General features: G+C 40.3%; 1 protein-coding gene across 1 annotated transcript in view; it reads left to right on the top strand.

Moving 5' to 3' along the window:
- Nucleotides 1–560: 560 nt before the first annotated feature.
- The window catches only part of glra4a (glycine receptor, alpha 4a), a gene marked incomplete at its 3' end in the record, with an annotated part of 48,534 nt that continues 23,147 nt past the window's right edge, over nucleotides 561–25,947 (top strand). Inside the window, exon 1 of the mRNA XM_080035074.1 lies at nucleotides 561–634. Coding sequence (XP_079891200.1) covers nucleotides 567–634 — 68 coding nt within the window. The 5' untranslated portion in view covers nucleotides 561–566. The remainder of the gene's footprint in view (nucleotides 635–25,947) is intronic.

Here is a 25,947-nt window from a genome sequence, read left to right on the forward strand (position 1 = left end):
TGTGGAGCAAGGGGGAAGAAGAAAGAATTGAAGAGGGGGGCAGGCCAAACCAACACACACACACACACACACACACACACACACACACACACACACACACACACACACACACACACACACACACACACACACACACACACACACACACACACACACACACACACACACACACACACACACACACACACACACACACACACACACACACACACACACACACACACACACACACACACACACACACACACACACACACACACACACACACACACACACACACTAATCGACACTCCCCCTTCACAACAGGCACAGAACTAACGCACTGAGCAGCTCCGTCCAGCCGTCTGTGAGGCAGTGTAGATGCGCGCAGCTCTGTGTGGACTTGGTGGGAGGGGAGAGAAGTTTCCCCAAAGACGAGCCTGGATCACTGAGAGAGAGACGATGCCTTCCTCCTCCTCTAGTCCACTCTCACAAGCCGCTCAGTGGATTTGCTGATATACCTAAAATTATTTTTTTGTCTGCTATAGTTATTCCTTGGGACTGAGGGGTGATTTTTGAGCCAGAGGATGCTCCCACAGGTCATTCGGATTCTGTATGTCTTGTCTTTCTGCTTTTTCCAAGGAGGCTTTATCAGGTGAGGCGCACTTACGGTTATTATGCTATTTGTTCGTGCGAGATTTTCCTTGTTCTTTCTCTCAACTGATTGACATTAACTTTTCGATGGTTAGAGCCGACGCTGTACAGCCTATATACTCGCTGTTCACATCACATCTGTCATTTCATCGACTTTTTTGACTCTCTAATTATATATTTGTTTTATTGTTGAAGCGACGCAACTGTTCAACCAACTAACTGTCCGTTTATCAGGTGTTGATGCTGTGTTATACAATGTAATTAAACGAGAGAACAAAACAAAAAAACATGCGGTACATGCCAGAGGACCCATAGGCATTATTTCAGAAATCAGCCTTTTACGCACAGAGCAATCCGAGAACTCTCGTCTAAAACTCCGAAATGTGATACCAAGGTCTTAGTTTGATAATTGGCAGCAAAATTAGCAACAAGCTTATATTCAAACAATTTAGGCTAAAAACACAATTGAGGGGGGAGAAATGCATCAGCTATGATTCCGTTATCTTGGCCCACAGAGAAAACCTGTCCTTGTCCAAACTACCTGTGGAATCCTCGCTTCTATGGCAGGATTGAAGGGGAAGGATAAAGGGTAACGAATACGATTGTGTATGTATATTATGATATTCATGAGGTGATTTGCTACAAAATGCAATCAAGGGGCTAAATGGGAAATTTGCATTGTGTGTTCAATTAGTCTGGGGACAGATTTTATTTTTTAAACACCCGCCTTTCTACCTCTGTCTTTCCCTTCTTTATTCTCTCAGCTTGTCCTCTCACATACCTCATGTATCTCCCTGAACCTCCACCAGCAACCACGCTCAGTCTTCGCTCTCCTTCCCCCACCCCCCTTCTCTCTGTCCCTCTTGGTGGCAAAAAAAAACTTTTATATTTGCAGTGAACACTTTCCTTATTTCATGCCCTGCCAACCTCAGGTGTGAGCGGAAGGGGGGAATTAAGATCTGCATAATCCAGGAGCGAAACAGCAGGAAGCCGTGACACTGTGAACCCAGGGGCAAGAAGAGCAGCTTCTTATAGCCTGGAGAGCAGTCAACTTGATAGCACCTCCTCAGAGAAATGATATGCTCCCCAGCCCCTCTCTCTATCTCTATATCTGTCTCTCTACCCGGCCATCTATAGGGAGGGAGGAGGTCAGGTGTACAAGACAGGCGGAATCTGATGAAGTCGCGGAGAGGTGGAGGGTGAAAAAGTAAATGGGAATGTGCGAGCAAGACATCCTAAAGGGTGATTCATTTAGCTGGAGGCGTCGGAGGAGATTAGTAAAGTGGAGGATGGGCCTCGGAGATGGAGAGAAACGGTTGAGATAGGAAGGAGGAGATGAGATGGAGAGAGAGGGAGAGAGCGGGCGAGGGGGTGGGGGGTTTTGAGCGACAGGCAGTGTTGAAAGATATTTTAAAAAGAGATTTCTATGTGGAGTAGATTCACAAGCCGGATTTGTGTGAGGAAATGAACGGACTAAAGGTGTAATCAATAACCAAGTTCATATCACATAATCTGAAAAGGGTGATTGTGCTGAGGGGTTATGAGGTGTTTGTGTGTGTGTGTGGTGTCTTGTACGACTTGAATGATAGCTGGAAAGGAAACTCAGGATCTAATTTCTTTTAAATCTAGATGTTTGCCACCCATTTTGCACAAATGTGAGTTTTCTCTTTGCAGATTCATTTGAGGAATCTTTCAAGGGAGAAATATGACACAAAATACATTTTCAGTAGAGCAATAGCACAGGCAGAGTAGTCGTTATACAGTGGAAGTGATATGTTGTGATGTCACTTTAATCGTCACAGCTTGCCCAGGCTTGCTGCTTGAGATAGTTGATTTTTTTTACCTCAGTTCACCATTGCCTGCAGTCATTGATTGGATGCATTTTTCACGTGTGCTGTTGGGCTGCATTTTCTGGTTTTAATTGCAATCCTATTTAATTTTGAATTAGTTTGAGGTATGCTTTGGTAAGGTAAAATACTTTTTCAATATCTTACTCTATGAGATCATGCTTTTCTACGTAATCGATTTTTTATTCAACAAAGACTACACATTTCTGAAATCTGGAAGTTTTCCTCCAGGTCAGTAGGGGGCAACCGCATGTTTATGGTGGTTGCACTATTACACATGGATAAACACCTGTTGACTTGGTTAGTGTATGAATGGCGGGAAGGCCTATTCCATGCACTGCAAGACTGTGTTACGAAGTAATATTGTACGTCCACTGCACTGCAAGCCACCTCAAATAGTGTCATAATTTCTGAGTCAATGCTATGGACAAATTCTGGTCAAAAAAAAAGGTACGGAGAGGGTTAGCCCAGCTTATGGTTCGGAGCACTCAGTTAAGGACTAAAGACACTGGATGTATCCTATTGTTAACGCTGATTTACAAGCTCTCACTTCTGGTGTGGAGTGTCATTAACAAGCAGAACTCATGTTGTGCCACTTGCATTGGTTCACAGTGGGCTCTGGAACAGTAGCTTGTTTTGTTTTTTTCTTGGTACCCTGCTTCCATCAGAGCTGTACACTGAGATATTGTTGTTAACTCTAATCATGAGATGCTGTTTCCAGTGCAAAGTGATCACATACAACGGCTTCACAACAGTTTAAACCCACATTGTGCAAATGTAGAAAAGTCCTCTCGTCATCTGATGAGTGATTGGCAAATTGAGAGTGATGTGTAGTGGATTGGTTTGAATGAGGAGAAGAGAACCCCCACCAAGGGTCCCTGCTGCCCTTGCCCCCAGTCAGTGAGAGATCATGAGTCAGAACTGGAAATATCAAAAGGATAAATCTTATCAGATGGAACTGTGTCCTCATAAGCCTGTTTATTGGGTTTCCAGTTGATAGTGTCCATGTGTTGTGTGACGTGGGTGTGTGAAAGAAAATGTCAGATTTTGGGAAGGCCTGCCATCTTCCCCTCTTAACTAAACATTCAAGTTGATAATGGCTTTATTTAAAGTCATCACATCTTCAAAAGAGTGTGTCAGTAGCAGAATGATCTAAATGCATAAATGATGGCCGAATGTTTGAAGATCAACATGGGGGGAAAAAAACTGTAATCCAGTTAGGGGAAATAAGGGAATTTCAATTTTCTACTCTATCGAGATTGTCCTTACTTTATTGCTGAGATATGTTCTGTTTCTCATACTTGAATATATGGTATTGAATATGTGGATAACAACCCAACAACAAAAATCTAAAAGGTATGCATTTTGGGTCCATTTTGTAGTTTGGAGGCAGGTGTCCTGTTTCCCAATGGAGGCCCAATTAAGATGATGTAAATGCCACGGGGAGACTTTCAGTGTTTGCAGTTTTGTTTATTTACAGAATAAATGTGCTGCTATCTAAATGCTCATCTCATAGCTCATACATGTCTAATTTCAGAATCAAGAACATTAAACACACTTGATTTTTTTAACCCAAAATCCTTGCTTAAAGCTGGGGTATGTGATTTCTGATTGGTCAAAGTTAACATGAGCTGTGCACTTTGACCAATCAGAGCGAGGCTCCGATTCTCTGTTTGTATTGGCTGTTGGGACTGTCCATTCACTTTGGCACGACTTTGTTGGTGTAGAGCGTGTCAAGGAGGGACCATAGGGGAGGGACCAAAGAGAACAAGTGGAGCGGTTGAGGTATTTGGATTTGAATCTCTATCCCAACTGCAATTTTCTCCCCAAATCCTCCACCCCAGCTTTAAGTCAGAGAGCTCATTATTTTTAGTTTCAGATTCTTGTCAGCTGTGAACTGTGGTGAGCACTGCAGTGTCCTCGTATAGCAGGAAGCTGAACAACTTTTAATGGATTCTTTACAAAGAACGTTGGACAAAATTAAATTATGAGCTTTATTTACTGAGGGTCCATTTATGCCCAAGACTAGCTGCCCTATAGTTCTTTACCATAACAATGTTTTGCGTCTAGTCTGAGTTTTTTCCAAGCGGCTATGGTTAACAAATTGCAAAGCAGATGTGTGCAGGGAAGGGAAGAGTGTTTGGGATTGGGTCTGGTCAGTGAGCAACAGGAATGGGCGATAACATTTTGTACCAAATGATGTCTCTTGGGACAACTGCACCTGAACACTGACTTTTTTCCTGAGCACAAACTTCCCATTTCAAGCACTGATGGGCAAATGGGTGCAGGTGTGGTTGGATACATGCAGCAAGTGCACACTGAGCTGGTTAATGCCAAAATTAGTTTTAACGCTGGCTTGAGATGGTTTTTGACTTGTGCGAAAAAAGAGAAGGCACAAAGTGTGAGACGGAAACACAATTTTGGAATGAGTTGTGACCTAGCGAACATTGTATACACACATGGCTGACAACGGATGGATTGATAAGATGGCTATATGTCAAAATCTGCCTTACCAACATACTTGTCATACCATTAAACTGCAAACGCGATGTTGATTTTTAAAAAGGGGAAGTGTTTTCATTCATAGCCTACTGGGAGAGCCAAGCGGGGATATACAGAGGTGTTTGGAAGAGACGATTTTTAACCTGCCTTATTTACTTAGCTCGTCTAAAAACTCTAATTTTGACACCAAAATGTGAAGATGAGGTGCTAAGAATGTGCAGTTGTCAGCTTGGTTTTCCAGCCGAGTTTGCCAGGTAAAAGTATCTGAAAAAGTGGCTGACAGGTGGGCATAGGCCGAGCGAATGCCGCTTTTCCTGCATGCCGTTTGGTGCTGCAGAGACTGCTTGTAGTTTTAGCATTCATTTCACATTTAGATGGAAACTTGGCTAACGACTGTACCTCATGCTCATGTAGTTGTAATGTGTAGCCTTCTTCTTGTAATAGCTAGGCCGTTGACCAGTAAGAAAATGACTAGCCTACACTGTGCTGTGCTGACCTTTTGCTTAACGTAGAACCAAAGCTTTTGTAGCATTTTTAGCAACACAACTACAGTGGAGGAAATAAGTATTTGATCCCTCACTGATTTTGTAAGTTTGCCCACTTACAATGAAATGAACGGTCTATCATTTTAAAGCTAGGTTTATTTTAACAGTGATAGACAGGATATCAAAAAGAAAATCCAGAAGATCACATAAAAAAAACATAGAAATTATTTTGCATTTCATTGCGTGACATAAGTCATCCCCTATCAAAACATTGCTTAGTACTTGGTGGAGAAACCCTTGTTGGCAAGTACAGAGGTCAGACATGTCTTGTAGTTGATGACCAGGTTTGCACACATCTCAGGAGGATATTTGGACCTCTCCTCTTTGCAGATCCTCTCCTAATCTTTAAGGTTTCGAGGCTGTCACTTGAGCTTCAGTTCCCTCCACAGATCTATTGGATTAAGGTCCGGAGACTGGCTAGGCCACTCCATGACCTTAATGTACTTCTTCTTGAGCCACTCCTTTCTTGCCTTTGCTGTATTTTTAGGGTCATTGACGTGCTGGACCCATCCACAACCCATTTATACGGACCTGGCTGAGATAAAAAGAGGTTGTCACCCAGTATTTCATGGTACATGGCCATAGTTCCCTCGATGCAGTGAAGTCCACCTGTCCCCTTAGAAGAGAAACACCCCCAAAGCATAATGCTTCAACCTCCATGCTTGACTGTGGGGATGGTGTTCTTGGGGTCATAGTCAGAATTCCTCTTCCTCCAAGCATGGCGAGTCATTATGATACCAAAGAACTTTATTTTGTTCTAATCTGACCACATTACCTTCTCCCAAGCATTCTCTCAGTCGTTCAGGTGTTCATTGGCAAACTTCAGACGGGCCTGTACATGTCCGTTCTTGAGCAGGGGGACCTTACGGGCATTACAGGATGTCAATCCATTACTGCATAGTGTGTTACCAATGGTTTTCTTAGTGACTGTGGTCCCAGCTGCCTTGGGATCATAAACAAGCTCCTCCTGTGTAGATCTGGGCTGATCCCTCACCTTTCTCATGATCATTGATACCCCACAAGATGAGATCTTGCATGGAGCCCCAGACCAAGGGAGATTGATGGTAATTTTGTGTTTCTTTTATTTTAGATTAATCACACCAACAGTTGTCTCCTTCTCACCAATCTTCTCGCCAATGGTCTTGTAGTCTATTCCGGCCTTGTGCAGGTCTAAAATCTTGTCCCTTAGACAGCTCTTTGGTCTTGCCCATGATGGAGATGTTGGAGTTTGATGTATTGATCATGTGGACAGGTGTCTTTTATACAGGTAACACGTTGAGACAGGTGTGTTTTATACAGGAAACTAGTTGAGAAAGGAGTACTTTTTTAAAGCACGAGAACTAATCTATGGGGGCCAACATCCTTTATGGTTGGTAGGGGATCAAATACTTATTTCACTCAATGAAATGAAAAATAATTTATATATTTTTTTAATGTGATTTTCTCACTGTAAAAATAAACCTATCTTTAAAATTATAGACCGCTCATTTCTTTGTAAGTGGGCAAACTTACAAAATCGGTGAGGGATCAAATACTTATTTCCTCAACTGTAACTGACAGTTAGCAGGCTTGCTAGCACAGCTTTTTCCCCTGAAATAACTTTACTGGAGGAAACAATGTTCAATTCTGGGAACAGATTGTCAGAGAGAAGAAACAAACCAGTGCAGAGAAAATGTAAAGCTTCTTAGCGGTGAGCTCACCACCTACAGTAGTTAACCAACTAGCCCTGAGAGAAGTCTGTGTGACCAAGCTGCTAGAACTGCATATTTTGTGAAGATTGATGGATGGAGTTTTCAGTGGCACTTTCTGGTGTGTGTATTGAAAAAGTTGATGATGGCCTCAAGCTCATGTTGCACTCATTGAAAGTGAGTGCAACATCAGTCCATCACAAACGAAAATGTCAATGTAAAACAAAGAAGAAGGGGATTTATAAAGCAGAAAGGTCTAAGAGACATAAAGTTAAAAACATTTGACAATATCATTTGTGCTTGAAATATACAAAATATTGTTTTCTTTTAAGGTAGGCCTACTTTCTGAGGCAGAAAAGATGATTCTCACATGAAACAACAAGGCCTAAACAAAATGTAGTCAGTACAAACGTCAAAAAGCACTGTTCTTGGACCGTAACATAATCTTCCTTAAGATAGCATTCAATTAAATTCTGATGGTAGTCCCAGCTGGTAGAGAAGTATCGGCAGCAGCAAAGTAATATCTGGTGGCTAGTAAACAGAGTAAGGGAAGAGGAAAGTAATGATAATGTGGCTTAATTTTAAATGTTTAAGTGTAGTTAAAAATGTGGCTCATCCCTGGCAAAAAAAAGACATGCTTGGGTGGGAGAAACACCATTTCCACCTGTGAATGGCTTCTGAATATAGAAGTACACTTCACTTTATCACGTATGAAAAAGGCACCCGCAAGCTGAGAAAACATTTGTATACCAGTTTGAATGTGGAATGTCAAGCAGAAGTGTCAGATACATTTTTTTTTTTAATTAAATTAAAATAATTTGAATTTGCATGCAGTGTGAAGCGGGTGAAAAAATATCAACTGAAAATAACTCGGATATCACCTTGAGTTAGACCGTCACAGACACTTTCGGGTCTCTCTTATCCTTTCCAAGAACACAGGAAGTCCCCTCACACTTGACTTGTACAAAGACTAGAGCAGCTAGGAGTGCTGATGAAAAGCAAGCGTGAAAGGACGACAGATGGGATGTTTATGTGAGGTAATGATGACTAAAAAATGAGGGCTATGCTGGAGACAAGAGTCGAACAGACGGTTTACTCTTCACAGCCAGCCCCTCCATGAACGATAGTTCTGTACTTATCAGTAAAATATGAAATCTACAGAAAAAAATGAAATTCATCAAAGATAAACAAAGGGTTTATATGTTTGAGCTGGTACGTTTTGAATTCCATGGAGGATATGTTGAAGATGTAATTGTAGCTTCAAAACAATTCTTTGTGGCCAAACTGTCACGAAAATCAGTGACTGACACCCAGCTGCCCATTCCTTCAGTAGGCATTCAATTTGTGTTTGGATATATGGTGGGAGTGACAGCTTACTGATGGTCTCTAGCATTAAGCCAGCGCCTTCAGTGTACGGCTGGAGCCTCGGGTTGTGATGTGACTGATGGTTTCCATTATAGGAAATGTGCATAACAACATCCTTTACCACACCTTAAGACATTGTAATTTTCACCCGATATCCTGATACCGCAGGAACAAACACAGCAGTAGTGCCCTCAGTGTGTATCCCCGTAAAGGCATGCCAATCATCTTTTCTCTTATTCAGTTTAGAAGCTTTAGTTTAAAAGCTATAATCACTGACATCTTACAGAAATGTTTTCCATCCCGGATCAGAAATGGGTGTCCCTCCCTGTCTATGCCCTACCTACATTGGCCGCGTTTCCCAGATTCGTTAAGAGCCTCTTTGGGCTAAGTACTTCTTTGGAGCGCTCTTAAGAACGCTGTGAAAGAAGAATGCGTTTCCCAGATTCGTTCTTAGCGAAAGTAGTACTTTCACTAAGATGGAACTGTACGATGGAGCTGACCCACTCTTTCAACCTTCTTAGCGACCAAATCGTCAGTGATCATGCCGCGTCAGGGAAATTTATTTCCTCCACTTTTCGAAATAATAAAACAATGTTCAATGCGGACCTGGCGCAATAAACATAAACTAAAAACCCCTACCCCTTTACCACCAGTCACCAAGCACTGATCACTAAACCATAAACCCACAACCACCACATCACCCATATCAACTCTCAGGCCTGAAGGCTGAAATAAATAAACAGAACCAGCAGATGTAGGCTACATGTAACGTCCTGCACACTATGAGTATTGCTGCAGTGTCTGAGTCCTTTACCTGAAAGTCTGGCACTGGAATGCTGTTGAAAGGGCGCACTATACGCACACGTCATTAACCTACGCTTAGATAAATTACAAATTGCCTGGAACTTTTTGTTGCTATAGGTTTGACACCCTCATTTCAATGCAAAATGATCCACACAATACATGGTTGAAAAGGAAACCAAAGTAGTTTATTGAAACCATATGGGGGAGGGGTTACTCCGCGCTGTCTTTACTGGGCATCTGCATCACCTGCAACGAAGGGAGATTGATTAGTGAAACCTTCGCACTCTTCCTTTTTGTTTGGTTCTGGAACTCCTGCCACTTCTTCCTCACAGCACGCCAGTCACGCAGGCCACATGGGCTGGAGGGGGACATATTTTCGGCTATGGCCTGCCTAACACGGTTCTTCAACGTGATGTTCTTTTTGCCCCTTGTTCCCCTGAATAAAACTGCCCGGTGCTGCCAGACCTCGTCCACTAAGACGCCCATCTCCTCCGCGGTAAACGACGGTGCCCGCTTGTTTCTTTTGCTGCCGCTTTCTTCCACTCTCACATGTGTGTGCCTATCCACGGGGTATATATGCGCTAATGGGCTTGATTACTACTTGGATACACTTGTTGCCACACACACACCCGCACCCACACACCCCCACACACACACACGATACATGCGTAGCCTAATTCCACCTGTGTGGGGGAGACCACGGGGCGCTGTGTGTGACTTATGCACTGATAAAGAGGTGGGTGATCGATTCGCCTGGCATCGATTTATTCAGTTTCAGCACCACTGCGGTGGACAGCTCCCACCAAAGAACTTCTTTCGCTTCATCTTACGCGTTCTCCAAAGAAGGCACTTAGGATGCCATCTGGGAAACACCCGTATCTTAGCGCTACTTCTTTGACGAACCCTTCTTTCGACCCTTCTTTGGTCCCAAAGAACGATCGAATCTGGGAAACGCGGCCATTGTCTGTCTGTCTGTTATTCCTCTGCTGCCAGCCTAAATCTAAAAAAACCCTAGCCCAGGAATAATAAATGAATCATGAAGTGTAACTGATGAACTTCAACTCAGGGTAAACTTTTAATCTCTGCAGACATGTAGCCAGCTATCGCTAAACCAGCGAAACCTTTCAGGCACGCATTCACAGAGGTTCAAACCAAAATGTGTTTCTATGCTTCCGGCATGTCACTCGCTTCATGCACATTCAGGATAAAAAGTAAGCGTTGAGTTAAATAAATAATTGCATGGCCACAAACTTTTCTGCTTTTTTCTCTTTATAACATGTTACATCACTGTTTTGGTTCACTGTCATCGTTCTTATCAAATGGCACATTTTTTCGCTCACAGATCATATACTATGCGAGTATTGTCAGTATCCAGGTAACAGAATGCGTGACACAGTGAAGAAGTAATGCAATTAAGTGGACCTCTCCACTCTACTTCTATGGCCATGGCAGATTAAAATGGCCACTTATTGACTGGGGTGGCACTAAGACTCTGAAGGTTCACTGCTGTATAGGTCTTTATGTTCCCTGCGATTAGGAACATAAAGTGGGGGAACATTATGAAACCCTCCATCGTGTTGTTTTATACTGTAGGACTATACAGTCTATGATGCTTAAACTTCCCTTTACATTAGAATGAAAACTATACCTCGTAATATATGGTTTGACAAAAAGAAAACAGTAGACAGTTGAGTCAAACTGAAGCTTGGCCTTGTAACTGAATCGCAGTCGCATTAACCCAACCATTAAGAATGAGCGTGCTGCAATCAATCAGTAATTGCTGAGGCATGTAATTCATCAGCCAAACGCTGCAGGCTAAAGCTAACAGTAGTCCATCATACAATACTTATTCACCATTAACGAAATTTACTCACAATCCAACCCTATTGGCTTCAAATGTAGTCCTTTAGGCAGGCTCAATTGACTCTGCGCTACAATACAGTGAATTAATCAGTGAATTAATTTGAATCATTAGGTACAGTATGTTCAGTATATAATTGGTTTCAGGTTCAGACCTTGCACTTTTTGATTCAGGATTTGGCAAGTAAAAGTAAAAAAATACAGAAGGGAGATATTTAAATAAAAAAATGACACATGAACGTTTGAAAATAATCAAGTTCAAGTTTAATTTAAGATTAATTTAGAACCTATATAACGCTACCGACCTCTCTTTTGGGCCAAACGATTTTGAACTGAATAGTTGGAATTAAAAAGCTGTTTGGTCTTTTTATTTTCAGTTTTCGCAATGGTATACTTATTTTGATAGACCATGGTGCATGAAATGACAGTGGTCCATTTTGGGATTCAATGCAGTAGTCTGTGTAATTTTGTGTCTGTGTATAGGGCACACAACTCTTAAGACACACTATAGAAAAAAGCAAATTGCATATCCAAGGCCTGATCACAGTTTTCCCACCAGTAAGTGAACAGGTGCATTGATGTCCATTGGTTGGTTTTGTGTATCCGGCTGAGTAGCTGTGCAATTTAAAGCTCTCTCAATTGTAACAGCAAGGGATCAAATAGGATCTCCATGCATCTCTTTCCATAGAAATAGCACTGTATTGATGCTGCAGATGTCCATTATCTTACACCATGTGATTCACTGAAAGTGGCCTTCAGGTGACTATGTGATTTTTATACACAGTGTAAATCTGCTTCAAGGGTAAAAGGGTTGCACTAATCTCTTACACTCTGACCTATGGATCACTGGCAGACTTTTCCCCACACATTAGTGAGATGACTGGCTGTCCTTTACAGGTGAAGTGTGTTCAAGTTAAAAAAATAAAACCATGACGGAAGCAAAACCAAGTTTTCATTAAGAGGTGAACACAACAGTTTGAGCCTTAAATGGTGTTGTTGCTAAGCCCGAGGATATTTTGGGTCGCAATGGTGCTCAGATTCATAGAGAGGTTGGATTTTGAAAAGATTCAGCCATACCTCGACTATAGCTCCACCAAGGATGTTTTTTTTCTCATGATAATTGGTGTCTAAAGTTTACAACCACTAGCACAGCTGTAAAATAAACCTTATTTATGTTTAAAACTGTAGAAATTCTAGTTACTTGCGGTCTAATTATTTAACCGCTTGCCACTGAATGAATCAGAAGAAAATCCTTGTCTAGGTGGAGAAAGAGATAAGAGTCATTTTGGACAAAGAACATTTTATGCTAGCACTTTATAATACAGCCCGTGTTTAACTGTAAGTGTACGGTGTAACGTTCTGTCACGTGCCGAGTTATTATGTGGAACTTACTGTGGAACTTTCCGTTATGTTCCTAGTCATTATGTGGAACTTACGTTGCAGTTCCACATATTTACTTGGTAAGTGAAGGAACTTAAACAGTAAAAGGCGGGTTGTAATATGCATATTTTAACATAGTTTAACCAATTTAGTAAACTTGAGCTTATTCATCGTCACACATACAGTATTGCCGACAGGTCATTTGTGGGTTATTTGAGATGAGCACGATAATGCTGCTTTTTTTAATTACAAATGCAGGAATAACCATCTTGAATACATGAGCAAATATCTAGGGCAGAAGCCTACACCGTCGTTGTAAACCTCTTTAAATTAGGTGGGTGTTTTTTTTAGTAGGGCTAGACTGGTAATCGTATTAACTATCATCTTATTAATTAAGAGGACGGGCACTGCACTCTTTTTATGCATGCAGATTACTGTCGGCATTGTATATTTACAGCTCACTGTCAGTTAATATCGTGTGGTAACTTTTGACCTACAAAAGTGTTGCAGGCCTGCGAAGGTAGAGTTATTTAAAGCTTGAATGGGTCGATTGGGCTCTGTATGCATGGCCTATGGTGGCAAAATGTGATATCTTCAGCACGTCCTCTCACTGCCACATACTACATATGTGAAAGAAACAAAAAAAGCTTGTGTGTTGAGTACGCAGCAAAATGAATGTATACCCTTGTTCGGTCAAACAAGGGTATACAGGTAATCCAGCTCGTATTTCATATTGGTCTTAGGTTTTGACCTTGGGTGTCTTGAAAGGCGCCTACAAATTAAAAATATATTATTAGTCTTAATGAGATCGTTTTTTGAAGTCAAATTGGCATTGGGTAAAAACAGTAGACATACCAGTTAAGAATGTGTTCTGACTTTTTTATGATATCTTTTTTATGGGCACAACTTGGTTGTCTGGCTTCATCCTCTTTGGAAGGGTTTTTATCTTCTCTTCTTTTCTTATCTCAGGTAACACACTAGTGTCAGCGCTTCCTAACCACCCATAATAGGGCTGGAGGCACATCTCTTTATCATGTTGAACAGACACAGTGCGGGTACTTAGTGTATTCCCTCTCTCTCCCTTGTGGTGCTGACCACTGAGACTCCCTCCATTTGTCTGTATGTCCCCACTGGAAGCCCGCATTGTTTCCTGAAGTAATGTGTCAAATCCTGAGGTCCTCTTGGGATGAGAAATCTTTGCTTTTCAATAATCTTGTTGCACACTTGATAAGTGTGCACGAGCATATGCAAATCCATGCTCACATTGGCCAATGTATGTACATCAGTCATTATGTACTACATTTTTGAGGTGCAAAATAATTAGAAAATATGTTCTCAAAAACCTCACTGTACATGTCTTTTTATCAATAATGATTAAGTGTTTGGCTGGAGAGCGCCATACAAATTCTTCAGTTCCACCACAATTATGCCTCAAATGGCTGTTTTGACTTGGAATAGCAGGAGTATAGCAAAAGTCCATGAGGCAAGACAAGCAAACTATGGTGGGGTGCAATGGAGCCATAAAATAATTCTGTAGTCATTTCTAACTTGTTTGATAAGGAGATAGAAGAAGGTGGCGTAACAACCTTTTCTGAATTTTCCTTCAGATGCCTCTGCTGAAACAACCTCAACTGCAAGTAAACACTGATTAATAAAACGTTCAGTTTGTGGCTAACTTTACAATGCGGTGTGAAATCTAATCTGTATTTAATTGTTGAAGGATTGCTAGAATCAGTGCAGAGTCTGTTTCTGAGGGGGGTAAAGTGTAACGGTATACCTATGTATAGGGGAGAACGGGGTAAGTAGGCACACTCTAGTGAGAATTGCTCATCACCTAAACATCTTTCAGTAGTAATTCCTACATTAAATTGAAGCTTAAGGTGTTGGCTTGAAATGCGTACCCCTCACTTTTTCTATCTTATTGTAATAAAGAAGAAATTAATCATCAAAGACACCCTCACACATTGTGACAACCAAACCCATCAAGGGGTCGGTTGTCACACACTATGGGGTTGTTTGTCACAATGTTATCTTAATGGGAATTAAGATAACATTAACATTGCCTTAAAAGAAGGCAAGAAAGCAGAACTAAATTTGAAAGTTTAATTGCATTGTTAAGTTGACAAATAGGCCTACATAACTTACTGTAGCCTTGGCAGCTTTTGCATGCTAGCTGCCTTTTCCTGCTATATTCTTTCCTTCTCTGGGGTGTCAATGAGGGTACAGCTTGACAATGTATTTCGTCATTGGGTTCCTTTTCTGGCTGCAGCCTTTGGATAACATGTGACAACCAACCCCCCAAAAATGTGACTACCAACCCCAACTTGAATTTCTTGCTAGCATCAAGGCCAACAAACATCTAATTAGCTTGCTAACCACAGTCTAAACTATAGTTTACCCTTCACACTTTTTATGGGTAACAAGTGTTTTGTTGTACCCATTGTGTAAAAGCCTAGAAGAAAAATACTGAGGAGCTAAATATTTTCAATTTGACATGAAAAACACAAACAGTCCTCTCACCTCAAATTCAGCAGTCTAACTCCAAGGAAGACTATGTAGGTGACCTCTGATCCCAATTCTGGATATTTACATACCAAAATTTCACAGACAGCGCCTTCTGGTTCCGAGATATAACGATTGTGACAACCAACCCGTGTGACATATAACCCCGTTCTCCCCTATTGTGTCACGTCAGATCACAAATTAAGATAGCACATACAGATTCACAAAACCACTGCAAAGTGAGAGAATACACATCCAAAAACAGAAATGCTGCAAGTACCAACAGTGTCCCGTGTGCATCACTTTAAAGTATCCCCTGGAAACAGTTGCGGTCGCCACTTGCAGTGTTTCTGTATTTAGTTGTGTTTCTTTCCACTTTCCAGCATTTTATCTGAATGCTAATGTGTCAAGATGTATCTCCATTTGCATGTGTTTTCATAAGTGTGCAGTGTGTTGAGCTCTCAGGGCCACTGTAGAGCAGGGAACAAACGTTATTACTTACCATCTGACAGCAGCCTGCACGTTTAACTATATTGTCAGCAAGCTGCGCCAGACTAATGCTCACTGGCTGCACGCTGTGACAGCGAACACATTATACAAGTAAATTATGCTAGGAAAACTAACAGTTAGTCATTTTGTATTATGAGGGTGATGGGTAAAACTTATGTGTGCCGTGTATGCCTACTGCAGAGAGATACCTTAGAATTGCGGTAATATACGGTTACATGAAACTTTTTAGAGATACACGGCGCCTTTCAGTGATAGATTAGATAGATAGATTTGTTGCCGTAAGAGCCACTCAGTGTCTTAACCAGCACGTAAGAATGTCATACCGACACAAAACACCCAGAAAACGCTCATTACATTGATGGTCCGTCACTGCTCCAAAACAGAGCTGCATTTGAAACACAACGGCCACTCAAACATATCTGTGTCCTGTTGTCTGGCATTTCTGTATTGTTGGTCACTTAAAGTTCTGAGTCAGAAAGAGAGAGAGAGAGAAATTGGACTTTCAAGTATTTGGGGGAACAGACGGGCATAAGCAGAAGTAAGAAACATGAATTTGACATGATGTTTCACTATTCACATCCCAATATTTTGATCGACTACACTACCAGGTCATTCTGGCTAGAAATAGATTTATGTGGATATTTTATCATTGGTTGATATCTCTTGTATGTACTGTAAATCTATGAATTATATTTTTAATTATGAACTAGTTGGTGATGTAAACTTACACATTGTTGGCAAAGCCAATTTATTTTCATATTTTAACCCCATGAAGAAGATTGGATATGTTGAAATGTTGATCCGCTGAATGTAAAAACATAACATAGATCTACAACATGAGTGTGTACATCTCCTCTACTTTATTCACAACCTCATGACCCCACTAATACACACAAAGTCACTGTGATCTATCTCTTGTTTGACTTGGCAGATACTATATAGATTTTGACAATTCAACTGAAATAGTGAGGGATTTCAGCTTTGAATGCTCATGATACAATTTGAATTTCAAGACCCAAAAACATGATAACGGAAACAAGCCACAGATGTTTCTATATTAAAACCTGGCTGTCTGAGTTAGTCAACCCGTCCTTGAAGGTAAGCTGCAGCTGTCTCTTGGAGATGTCAGGGGACCACTTCAAAAAAGTTTCAGCCGATGATACACTCTCCAAAGCTTGTCCAACAACATGTGAAAATACCAAACAGCATTGAAACTCAATAGTTTGTATCGTGCAAAAATTATAACACAATCAGGGACACTGGCTAAATGGTTTTTACTATAGGGTTTCATCTCACTTTATTTCATATCCACCTTTTCCTGACCTGCTTGCCTAGCAAATACATACACACATCACTCTCTTAAAAAACACATAAGAGGAGGAACTCTCTCTTCTTTTTCAAACATAGTGGTGTTTACGGTCGTTTGCTGTTAACATGTCATTCATGATCATCAGAGGAAAAATTAGACCATTTCAGAAATATTGAAAAGTTCCTCATAGCACATTTAAGGCTATTATATTTACATAAGCTGTGTTAAATTGTCCAAACGGTTTTATCCCTTAGCTGACAGTTACCAATGAATGCTTTATTTTTCTGAGGCTCAATAATTACACAAACAAGCATGGGGTGTTCACAGTAGGAAACAGTAAACAATGCACGGTAAATACCTCCTTGTTTTCTTTTTTCTGTAATGATTTTGCAATGCCTTGGAGTGGGAACACATCTGCTGCTGAAATGATAAAGAATATATTCTATTAGCAAAAATGACCATTTTGTTTTCTTATTTAAATTGTGCTCAGTTGCAATAAAACATTTTGAAATAAAAAGATAGATTTATCTTGACATAAGTAAGATGGCTAACCTGACCCGTTTGTCTCCTGTAACAATAGAAAATGACACATCTGTTAGTGGCCAAAAAATGTACAAGAATAAATAACACAAAACCCTAATGCAGTCAAGGTTCTTATCAACAGCTTAAAAACAAGTTAACCTTTAGACATGGGACATTCTACTTTAGCAGCATGAGTAACACTGTATGAGACACTGGTATTTCACAAAGCATTGTTATACTGTCTACTCCTTCATGGGTATGATTCAGAAAATCCCTGGTAGACCCATCCCCATGGTGACTTGGTCATGACGCTCTTGGTTCCAGATAACAGCTTGATCAAGCGCAACAGGCCAGCAGCTATGCCTACATCTTTCTTCCTCAGTGTTGTGTCCCAAATATGGGTCATGTGAAGTGCGGTGTGTGTGTGTGTGTGTGTGTGTGTGTGTGTGTGTGTGTGTGTGTGTACCTCACTTCATTGTACAGATTTACATTAAAACCCCTGTAGCTTTTATTCTCTGGTTTAAAGCACAGGTAGACCATACAATGGAGCCAATCGCACAATGACTCACCAGCTAGCCTTTGGCTTTTTCTCATGTCACTCTTTTTAATGCAATAACTGCTGTGATGCTCTGGTCCCATGGGGCAAAATGAGAAAGTCACCCAACTTACTCCATAAGTAGCAACCGCTGACAGTTAATAATCATGGAAGTTGCCAGAGGACAGTCAGAGCTGTGGATGACTAATCAAGGTCTAAAACCATATAAAGAAGGGAAAGACAATCGCTTAAGCCGCTTAAAGTAGCTAACAGAGGAAAAAAAGGATGGCAATGACCAGCGGGTTACAGGAAAACAAGCATATGCTATCAGACGAGGTGATTTATATTGTAACTGATTGGAGCAGACACCTCTATCCATATTCACATAGATGCATGTGGTAAATGGAAGTCATTAATCATCGCAGTCAAGCAGTCTATGGCTTCTAATAACATGTTCGACTGTTGTTACCTCTATAATAATCCAGCTGGAGAGATTTCCCAGTGGCCTTTAAAACTAAAAGAAAGTTGGGTTGTGGGGTGGATTGCAGAGCCCAACATGTGCAGCTCAGCAGCTGGTGAAACCCTCTATTTGTACGCTGAAAAAAAAAATCACACTTTTATCCCATAGCGCTTGATTATGCAATTACCATTCTAGTTGGTTGCATAAAAAAAATCCAATCTTACTTACTCCTCTGTAGAATGTTACTCTTACCCTAATCACTGCATATCATTACCTTGAGGAAAGTACACGATGAAGATGAGACAAACTTCCTGCTTTTATCATGGTGTTTATACCCACTGAACATGAGCACAACCTTTTCGCTTACAGCCCGGTTCATAACGGCAGCATAAATTGGCATGCATCAGCTATGTCCGCTTCAAGAAACCACAAGAAGTGTTGAATGTGCAGCTGAGAAGTACAGAGATGTATATATAAATGGCCAGGTTCTATTTGCAAGAAACCAGATTGGATTTAGTTTTTAATCCAACATCCATCCAACATCCAATCCATTACCCAACAAAATGGACAATTATTTTAGCACTGCCTAGAAACATGACATTAGAGCTTATGTGGTGAGGAGCATACTACTGTATGTGCCCCTGAGCAGACACATCATAGCAATCTTTTGCAGTCGGTAGGCTACAGTCCCTTCTCTCAATCAGAAATCCTACTTGCACTGTTTCACAGTGACTGACAGGAGGCAATCTGTGGTGATATCAGATCTTTGATGTGGAAATGGCCTGAATACAGAGAGGCTGGGAGAAACATCTGGAGGATGGGCAAGTCTGTTGACACTGTGCTAGATTCATTTCCCTTGGCGGGGGGAAAGGTCAGTCCCTCAGGTTTATCACAGACAGAGATTCCCATTAAAACTGCCACTGTTGGAAACATTGTCTTTGATTTAGCTTTGGGCAGATTTAACAGGAGGTAAAGGCTGAACACTTCAAACGCAGTCAAATACATTTTTTTCCTTCCAAAGTTCAAGCCAGTAGGAAAGGGAGCTCTCACTCAAATGGCCTAGGGTAAGTCACCATTAATTCAAATGTCACTGATGTCACCAGGAATATACATTTCATACCATGCATACCGTAATGATAGTGCACATTAAACAGGGACAAGAGGACTAAACAAGTGTGGCTCCCCTCAAAGGCTAGTATGTGATGGGCTGCCATAACTCGTTAACACGTACGCATCTAATGTAATGCTTCTTTATTGTGAACCAGTGGCAATTGGAGAAAATAACTGAGTGATGTGTTTAGGCTGTTTCAATCGGGAGGCGACATTCATCCGCTCGCGTTGTCGCCTGGCCCAGCAGCGTGGGGTGAAAAGACAGGTGGAAAAGCGCGATTCGGATTTTTTTACCGATCAACCATTAACCATTGAGAATGCATTACCAGGCGCGACAATCGCCTCCCGTCTGAAACGGCCTTTTTCATGCAATGCTGTGACATCCCTTTACATCACCAGTGGCCATATGTGAGAAGGAATATGGGGAATAACGATGCACACTTAAGCACATAAGTCTACAAAGAATTGACCTTACCAGATCAAAGTGTAAGATTAAGACTAATAGTAGGCTACACAACTACAATCCTGATATTGTTTGACAGTTCTTATCCAAGCACACACACTGCACTTCTTAAGTAAGCATACATTCTAATTGAAGAACTCTCACGGATCTTTGATCTTGAACATGTTTGTAATTTTATATTAGAAATATAAATTCAGTTCCTTATATACCCAACTTTAAAAAAAGACTATGTTCTGAGATCAGCTCCAGAAAAAGTATTTGCTAGATAATGAGTGGGCTTAACAATTCATTCTGTCACAAGATGTAGCAATTAGGAGCAAGATAACATGGAGGACGTTTTTTTCATATTTAATCATGCAGTGTTCCGAAACTCAGCAGACAGGAGACTTAAATAAGAGAAGCTTATTATATTTTATACAAACATGAATTTCATGTCACTAGACATAGGGCCGGTTTCACAGACAAGGCTTAAGCCTAGTCCGAGACTAAAATGCCTGTTGAGCTGGATTAATTCAAAGCCACTTGCACAGACTGAGTTTAAAATAGTCCTAGATTAAAACTATTCTGGATTAAACAAAGCCAATTGCAAGACTGTCGACTAGAGCTACTCTAGGTCTAAATTTTAGTTTAAATTAAACCTCCAAGGAGGCAGGTTTAACTTCAGTTTAGTGGTGTTTGTGAGAGAGCATGGACTATTTGGAATATCTAAATGAAGACCAACTCCCACTGCAGAGGCCAGCCAGAAGAGTACTTGTGGATAGGTCTTATTAACATTTATTTGATGAACTTACATTTCGAGACCGCTTTCAATATGGAAAATGCACTGAAAATAACAACTTTGCTTGAGCTTATTAGATGGATGCATTTAAATTGAAGATGTATTCAGCATGATACAATGAGTGTCTAAAACAATTCTGTTTTCAAATGTGGTTGTTGTGATTTAAAATACTGACACACATGAATAACAAAATGACAAAACACAACATGAACACCTTTTATTTTCTACTTATATCTTCACTGTGATAAGTAATCACAATTGTCTCAGTACTGTATCTTGTTTGAATCATAGCTCTCGCTTCCAACTTCATGTCATACAGTTTACGCTCTCTGGACTTTCTTTCCACCTCTGTCCCCAGAACCCGTACTGAGTTTGGGAAGAGGGCTTTCATGTACTCTGCTCCCACCGCCTGGAACACTATTAAAAAAACACTCAAATTGCAGGAACTCATCACTAAGAATGATTTTTAAAACTTTTTTCATTGCCTCAAAATTGTTCTTCTTCTTCGCCTTCTGGAATGTATTTGTCTCTGTTTTCTCATGTCTGTGCTTTCTTCTTATGTTTGTCTTATATTTCATTCATTCTAACTGCTGCCATTTTCTACCAGGCCTTGCTCGGAAAAGAGGTCATTTTACCTAAAGGAATAATGAAGATAACCTGAAGTTGGTGTATTGTTCTCTTAGTAACATTTTCATTAATTGAATTTGTTGCAAATTGCGGCCCAACTATTTATTTGCTCAGTCCCAGCAGTATGGCTTTTAGATTCAATAGCCGGATGGTTTCAAACTATTTATTTAAGAGATTTTTTTCAAATTCATTAAAGTTTATTGACAGGGTTTTTTTAGCCTCTGCCATTGTTTTTTCTCACAAGCAATGGTGTTTCTGCTCCACTCCGGGTTTTTATGATCACCGTTGGAACAGCAGCATGTGCTCATGGGCAGGTGTTTACAATCAGGCTTACTTACCTTACTCCAGGACTTCATAGTCTCAGACAAACTAAGCCAAATTTAAGCCATATCCATGACAGTGACTTAAACGTCCCAGTTTAACTAGTCCACATTAAGGCCTACTCCTGGCTTAATCTAGGCCCTGTCTGTGAAACCGGCCCTAAGAGTTCTAAAGATTAGTTAAGGCTGCATGGGAAAAGCCCATAGTGGTAGTTTGAGTTCAGTGTAGAAATAGGCCATCATGAACATATGTCGATCTGCCACAGCTCATTGTTCCTCTACTATGGCACAATCCCAGAAAGATTATTCCTGCTATAGGGACTCCAGAGATGTCAAGCTTCACTCCCACAAGATTAAAGATTGCATTATAAATGAGTTCGCATGAGCAAGACTACAGAGTTAGGTGAGCATGGATTCATCTAAAATCATTAAACCCTGGGGTTTGCACTAAGACGGCTAAATATACTTTTAACCAGCAGTAATGTACTTGGCTCATGGCTAAACTAATTATGCTTTAAAAAAACACAACAAAAGATCAAAGACTACACTAAGGATAAAAAGTTCAAGGATAGGGATATAATTGAAAGTGAACACTATCTAATGGGAATTAGTCTTCTTCCACCATTGAAATAATTCGTAATCCACAACCATCTCTGTTCGGCTGTTTTTCAGCTAGATAACCCTTCTACCCAAATGTATACTGGAGGTGTATAAAAAATAATAAGGTTGCTGAAGCAATCCAATACACCGTTGTGTTTTATGTATACACCTTTCCATGTCCCTCCCCAGTTGTTTCTGGTGGAATTGTAGATTTCTTATAGTATTAGTAGGATTAATTTATTGTTGACAGTAGGAATTGTATATGTAGCCAAAGCTGGTCATATAATTCATCTGTGCCATAGATCTCCATTTTTGTCCAGTAACTAAAAACAGAAGTTGATGCACTTCTTGTCATGTCATTGCCAAGAACATGGGTCATATACACCCCAATACCATAAATACTTTCAAGCGTACTGTATCTGCAGCTGGAAATAACCCCTAACAAATACATTAAATTTACTTCTGGCTAAAAAACTGTGATGTCCAGCTGTTTTGGCCTTCTAAAAATCAAAGTTATAGACATTCACATCAGTCAGAAAGGATCATTTGCTTTATTGACAAAAGTATAAATGTAGAATGCCAGCAGCTTTATTATCAAATGCAGTAAAACAGAATTAAGCCAATTGTCCTCTTGAAGGTACACAATATATTAATAGTCTTTTGTGCGTCAACCTCCTGCATAATGATATATATTAGATATTACTGTACAAATGGAGGTCAGTCATTTCAAATCTACTCTGGATAAAAATATGTATTTATGCCCTGTAGGTTTCTCCCAAGATAGCTTTAACCCAATGGAACAATTTCCTCCAATCTGAATTGCAAAAGGGTTCTCTGTTCTGAATGCTCAATCTGTGCCCACTTTTTTTTCCCTTCACCTATGCCCTACTAATAAATTAATTTATATAAACTCTGGCTTATTTTTGACAGACAGAAAATGTCAAGTGGCATACAGTTTTTAATTTTTCAATACATTTTTCATTCCGATTGTGTCGTTTTTGGCCAATATTGTCTGTTTTCGTATGTGTATCCATCATTTCCAAGTTTGAACACACACACATATCTGGTTTACTAGTTGATGTTAGACAGGCTCAGTGAGAGGGCTTCTACTGCAGGAAGCTCCGGCGATGTTTCCATACCTAGAGGTGTCACTGTGCTGGAGTGGCAGTGGTCATGTCATTGAAGATAAATGTGCAAGGGAAAATCCAATTCCACAGTAAGTCTATTGATCAAAAGGGAGCAGCATTTGCCATAGGCCATCATATGTGAGGACAAGGGCTACACAGGACATTAAAGACAAAGAAATTACATTGTATTACCATGCAGCGGTTGAATGTAATTTAATAAAAAGGCCTGTCGCTGGCATGACTCAATTCGTATAATTTGGTGGGCAGAATAGAACGTGGTGTTGATTGTCCAAAATCCCTGCATTCAACCTCATAGTTAGAGCCCTTTTATGTTAGCAATATCTAAGGCTCAAGTGGATGTCAAGGGCAATTTGATTAGTACCAAATTAGAGCAACGTGTTTCAACAGGCAGAGAGAGCAGTTTTCTATTGTTTCCCATTATGCTAATGGAACTTAAAAAGTTAGCATCTCCATGCATGGATGTCTAATGGCCTTGATATCCTCTAGTGCTTCCTTGTAGGAAACCAGGGAACAGCCATACTGTGATATGATGTGCTCTGCGATCACCAGCTTCTTAATGAAAAAGCAATTAACAGAATATGTTTGCACTCCATGGGCAGAATCCCATCCCATATAATTAGAGATCATTTCAACTGGTTACTTCCAAATCTGAGGCTCAGCGAGGGTAAAGCCGTACAGAATAAGATGAAAACCGACAGACAAGGCTGCTTCTTGTTGCGTCTAAGTGAAAAGGAATCTACAAGTCCTAAGCACTGCGTATACTATACATTGATTAACGTCTAAAAGTAAGCATTTAACATGTTTCTGTCGATATTTGTAGAATTTTTATTTAATATATATATATATATATATATATATATATATATATATATATATATATATATATATATATATTTTAATAATAATTCAATTAAAAAGAGAAATAAACAATGGCCTCTTGCTGACCTTGCCTCCCTCTGACACCCTCCCCATATGTTGTCAAAAGTTATGGCCTGAGGTACAATATGACAGCTTGGGCTCTTTTCTTTTACTGCGTTGTATATCAGTATGACAAATTTGTCATGACTTACAAAACCATTACAAATCACCGTTGGGAAAATAGATCACTTTTTTGATCTAACAACACTATGGGATTCAGGTTTGGTTAGGTTTAGGGACCAAAGCAGTCAGGTCTAATTCCGTCCTTAGCAAAGGTTAGAAAAACATTGTAGGCTACTTAAAATGATGACTTTGTTAAGGTCATCAGGTCTTCATTTGTTCATCACAGTTATAAAAACATACAGTACATGACTGTGATCATGCTTTAAAGAAAACGATGTTGACCGTTGGACGGAAAAAGGAAACAAAACAATGTTAGCCTATGGGTTCTGTCGACACATCCATCTACCCAAAACTACTCCCTAAGCGGACTTTGTCACCTTAGCTCTTTAAGCATAGCCTCTCTATAATTAATTTTCAATAACCATGATCTTCCAACTTACCGGTGCCATGTGCAGACATTTTAGAAAGTTAAAATTCTGAAACAAAAAAAACATTTTGTTCTCTTCTGGGCCCTCCCCGATTAGGACTCTTTACATTATGATTTTGGATTAACACCATACAACAATCACTTTGAATATGGACAAAGCTGGCTTTTGCCGCAGGAGCCTTTTCCTGTGAGAAATACTGGAAAACAAGGCAACCATGACCAACGCTGGCCCATGCATCCATATTAGCAGAAAAGGACTACATGCTGTTTTCCTGAACAATTGGTCATGTGTACACATATTTTGATTAAAATGAATGGTTGAGTGAATTCTTTGCGTAACTGGAGGTGGGGTGTAATTGTAATCAAACACCGAGTAGCTGTTAAGATTAGTTGTGGCTGGGGGCGCTCCGGTGGCATAGTGGATAGACGGGAACCGTAGCTCCGGCCTTCGTTGCAGTGGTCGCGGGTTCAAATCCGACCAGTGGACCTTTACTGCAGGTCATCCCCCCTCTCTCTCTCTCTCTGTCTCCCCATTTCAACTCTACTATCTAATAAAGCCTGGAAATGCCAAAAAAAAATCTTAAAAAAAAAAAAGATTAGTTGTGGCTCTCAGTGGTTTATCTGCTTATAGCACAGTCCTGACAGGTCCGTCCTAAGAGTGTTTCCTTCTCATAGCACTAATTTTAAGTTCTGTAAGCACGGGATGATGAGCCAATTATACAAACTCGATCCAGACTATAAGTTGTAAATCTTTAAGTCTGTTGGAAAGCAATGCAGGGGTATTTCTGGAAAGAAAGAATGCTTTCATACGGACATTTCAACGAGAATTAATCCTTTTGGAGCAGCTATTTAAATTCTACATTTTTATAACCACTTGTGCTGCTTTTCTTATACTTAAAAGTGTTACACAATTGTGTTTGAGCTTTATTCAGCTCTGCTTTCAAAGCCAAACAGTAACTTACTAAAAAAAG

The sequence above is a fragment of the Ammodytes marinus genome (genome assembly GCF_949987685.1).
Source record: "Ammodytes marinus genome assembly, chromosome: 10".
In the NCBI taxonomy this organism is placed as follows: domain Eukaryota; kingdom Metazoa; phylum Chordata; class Actinopteri; order Uranoscopiformes; family Ammodytidae; genus Ammodytes; species Ammodytes marinus.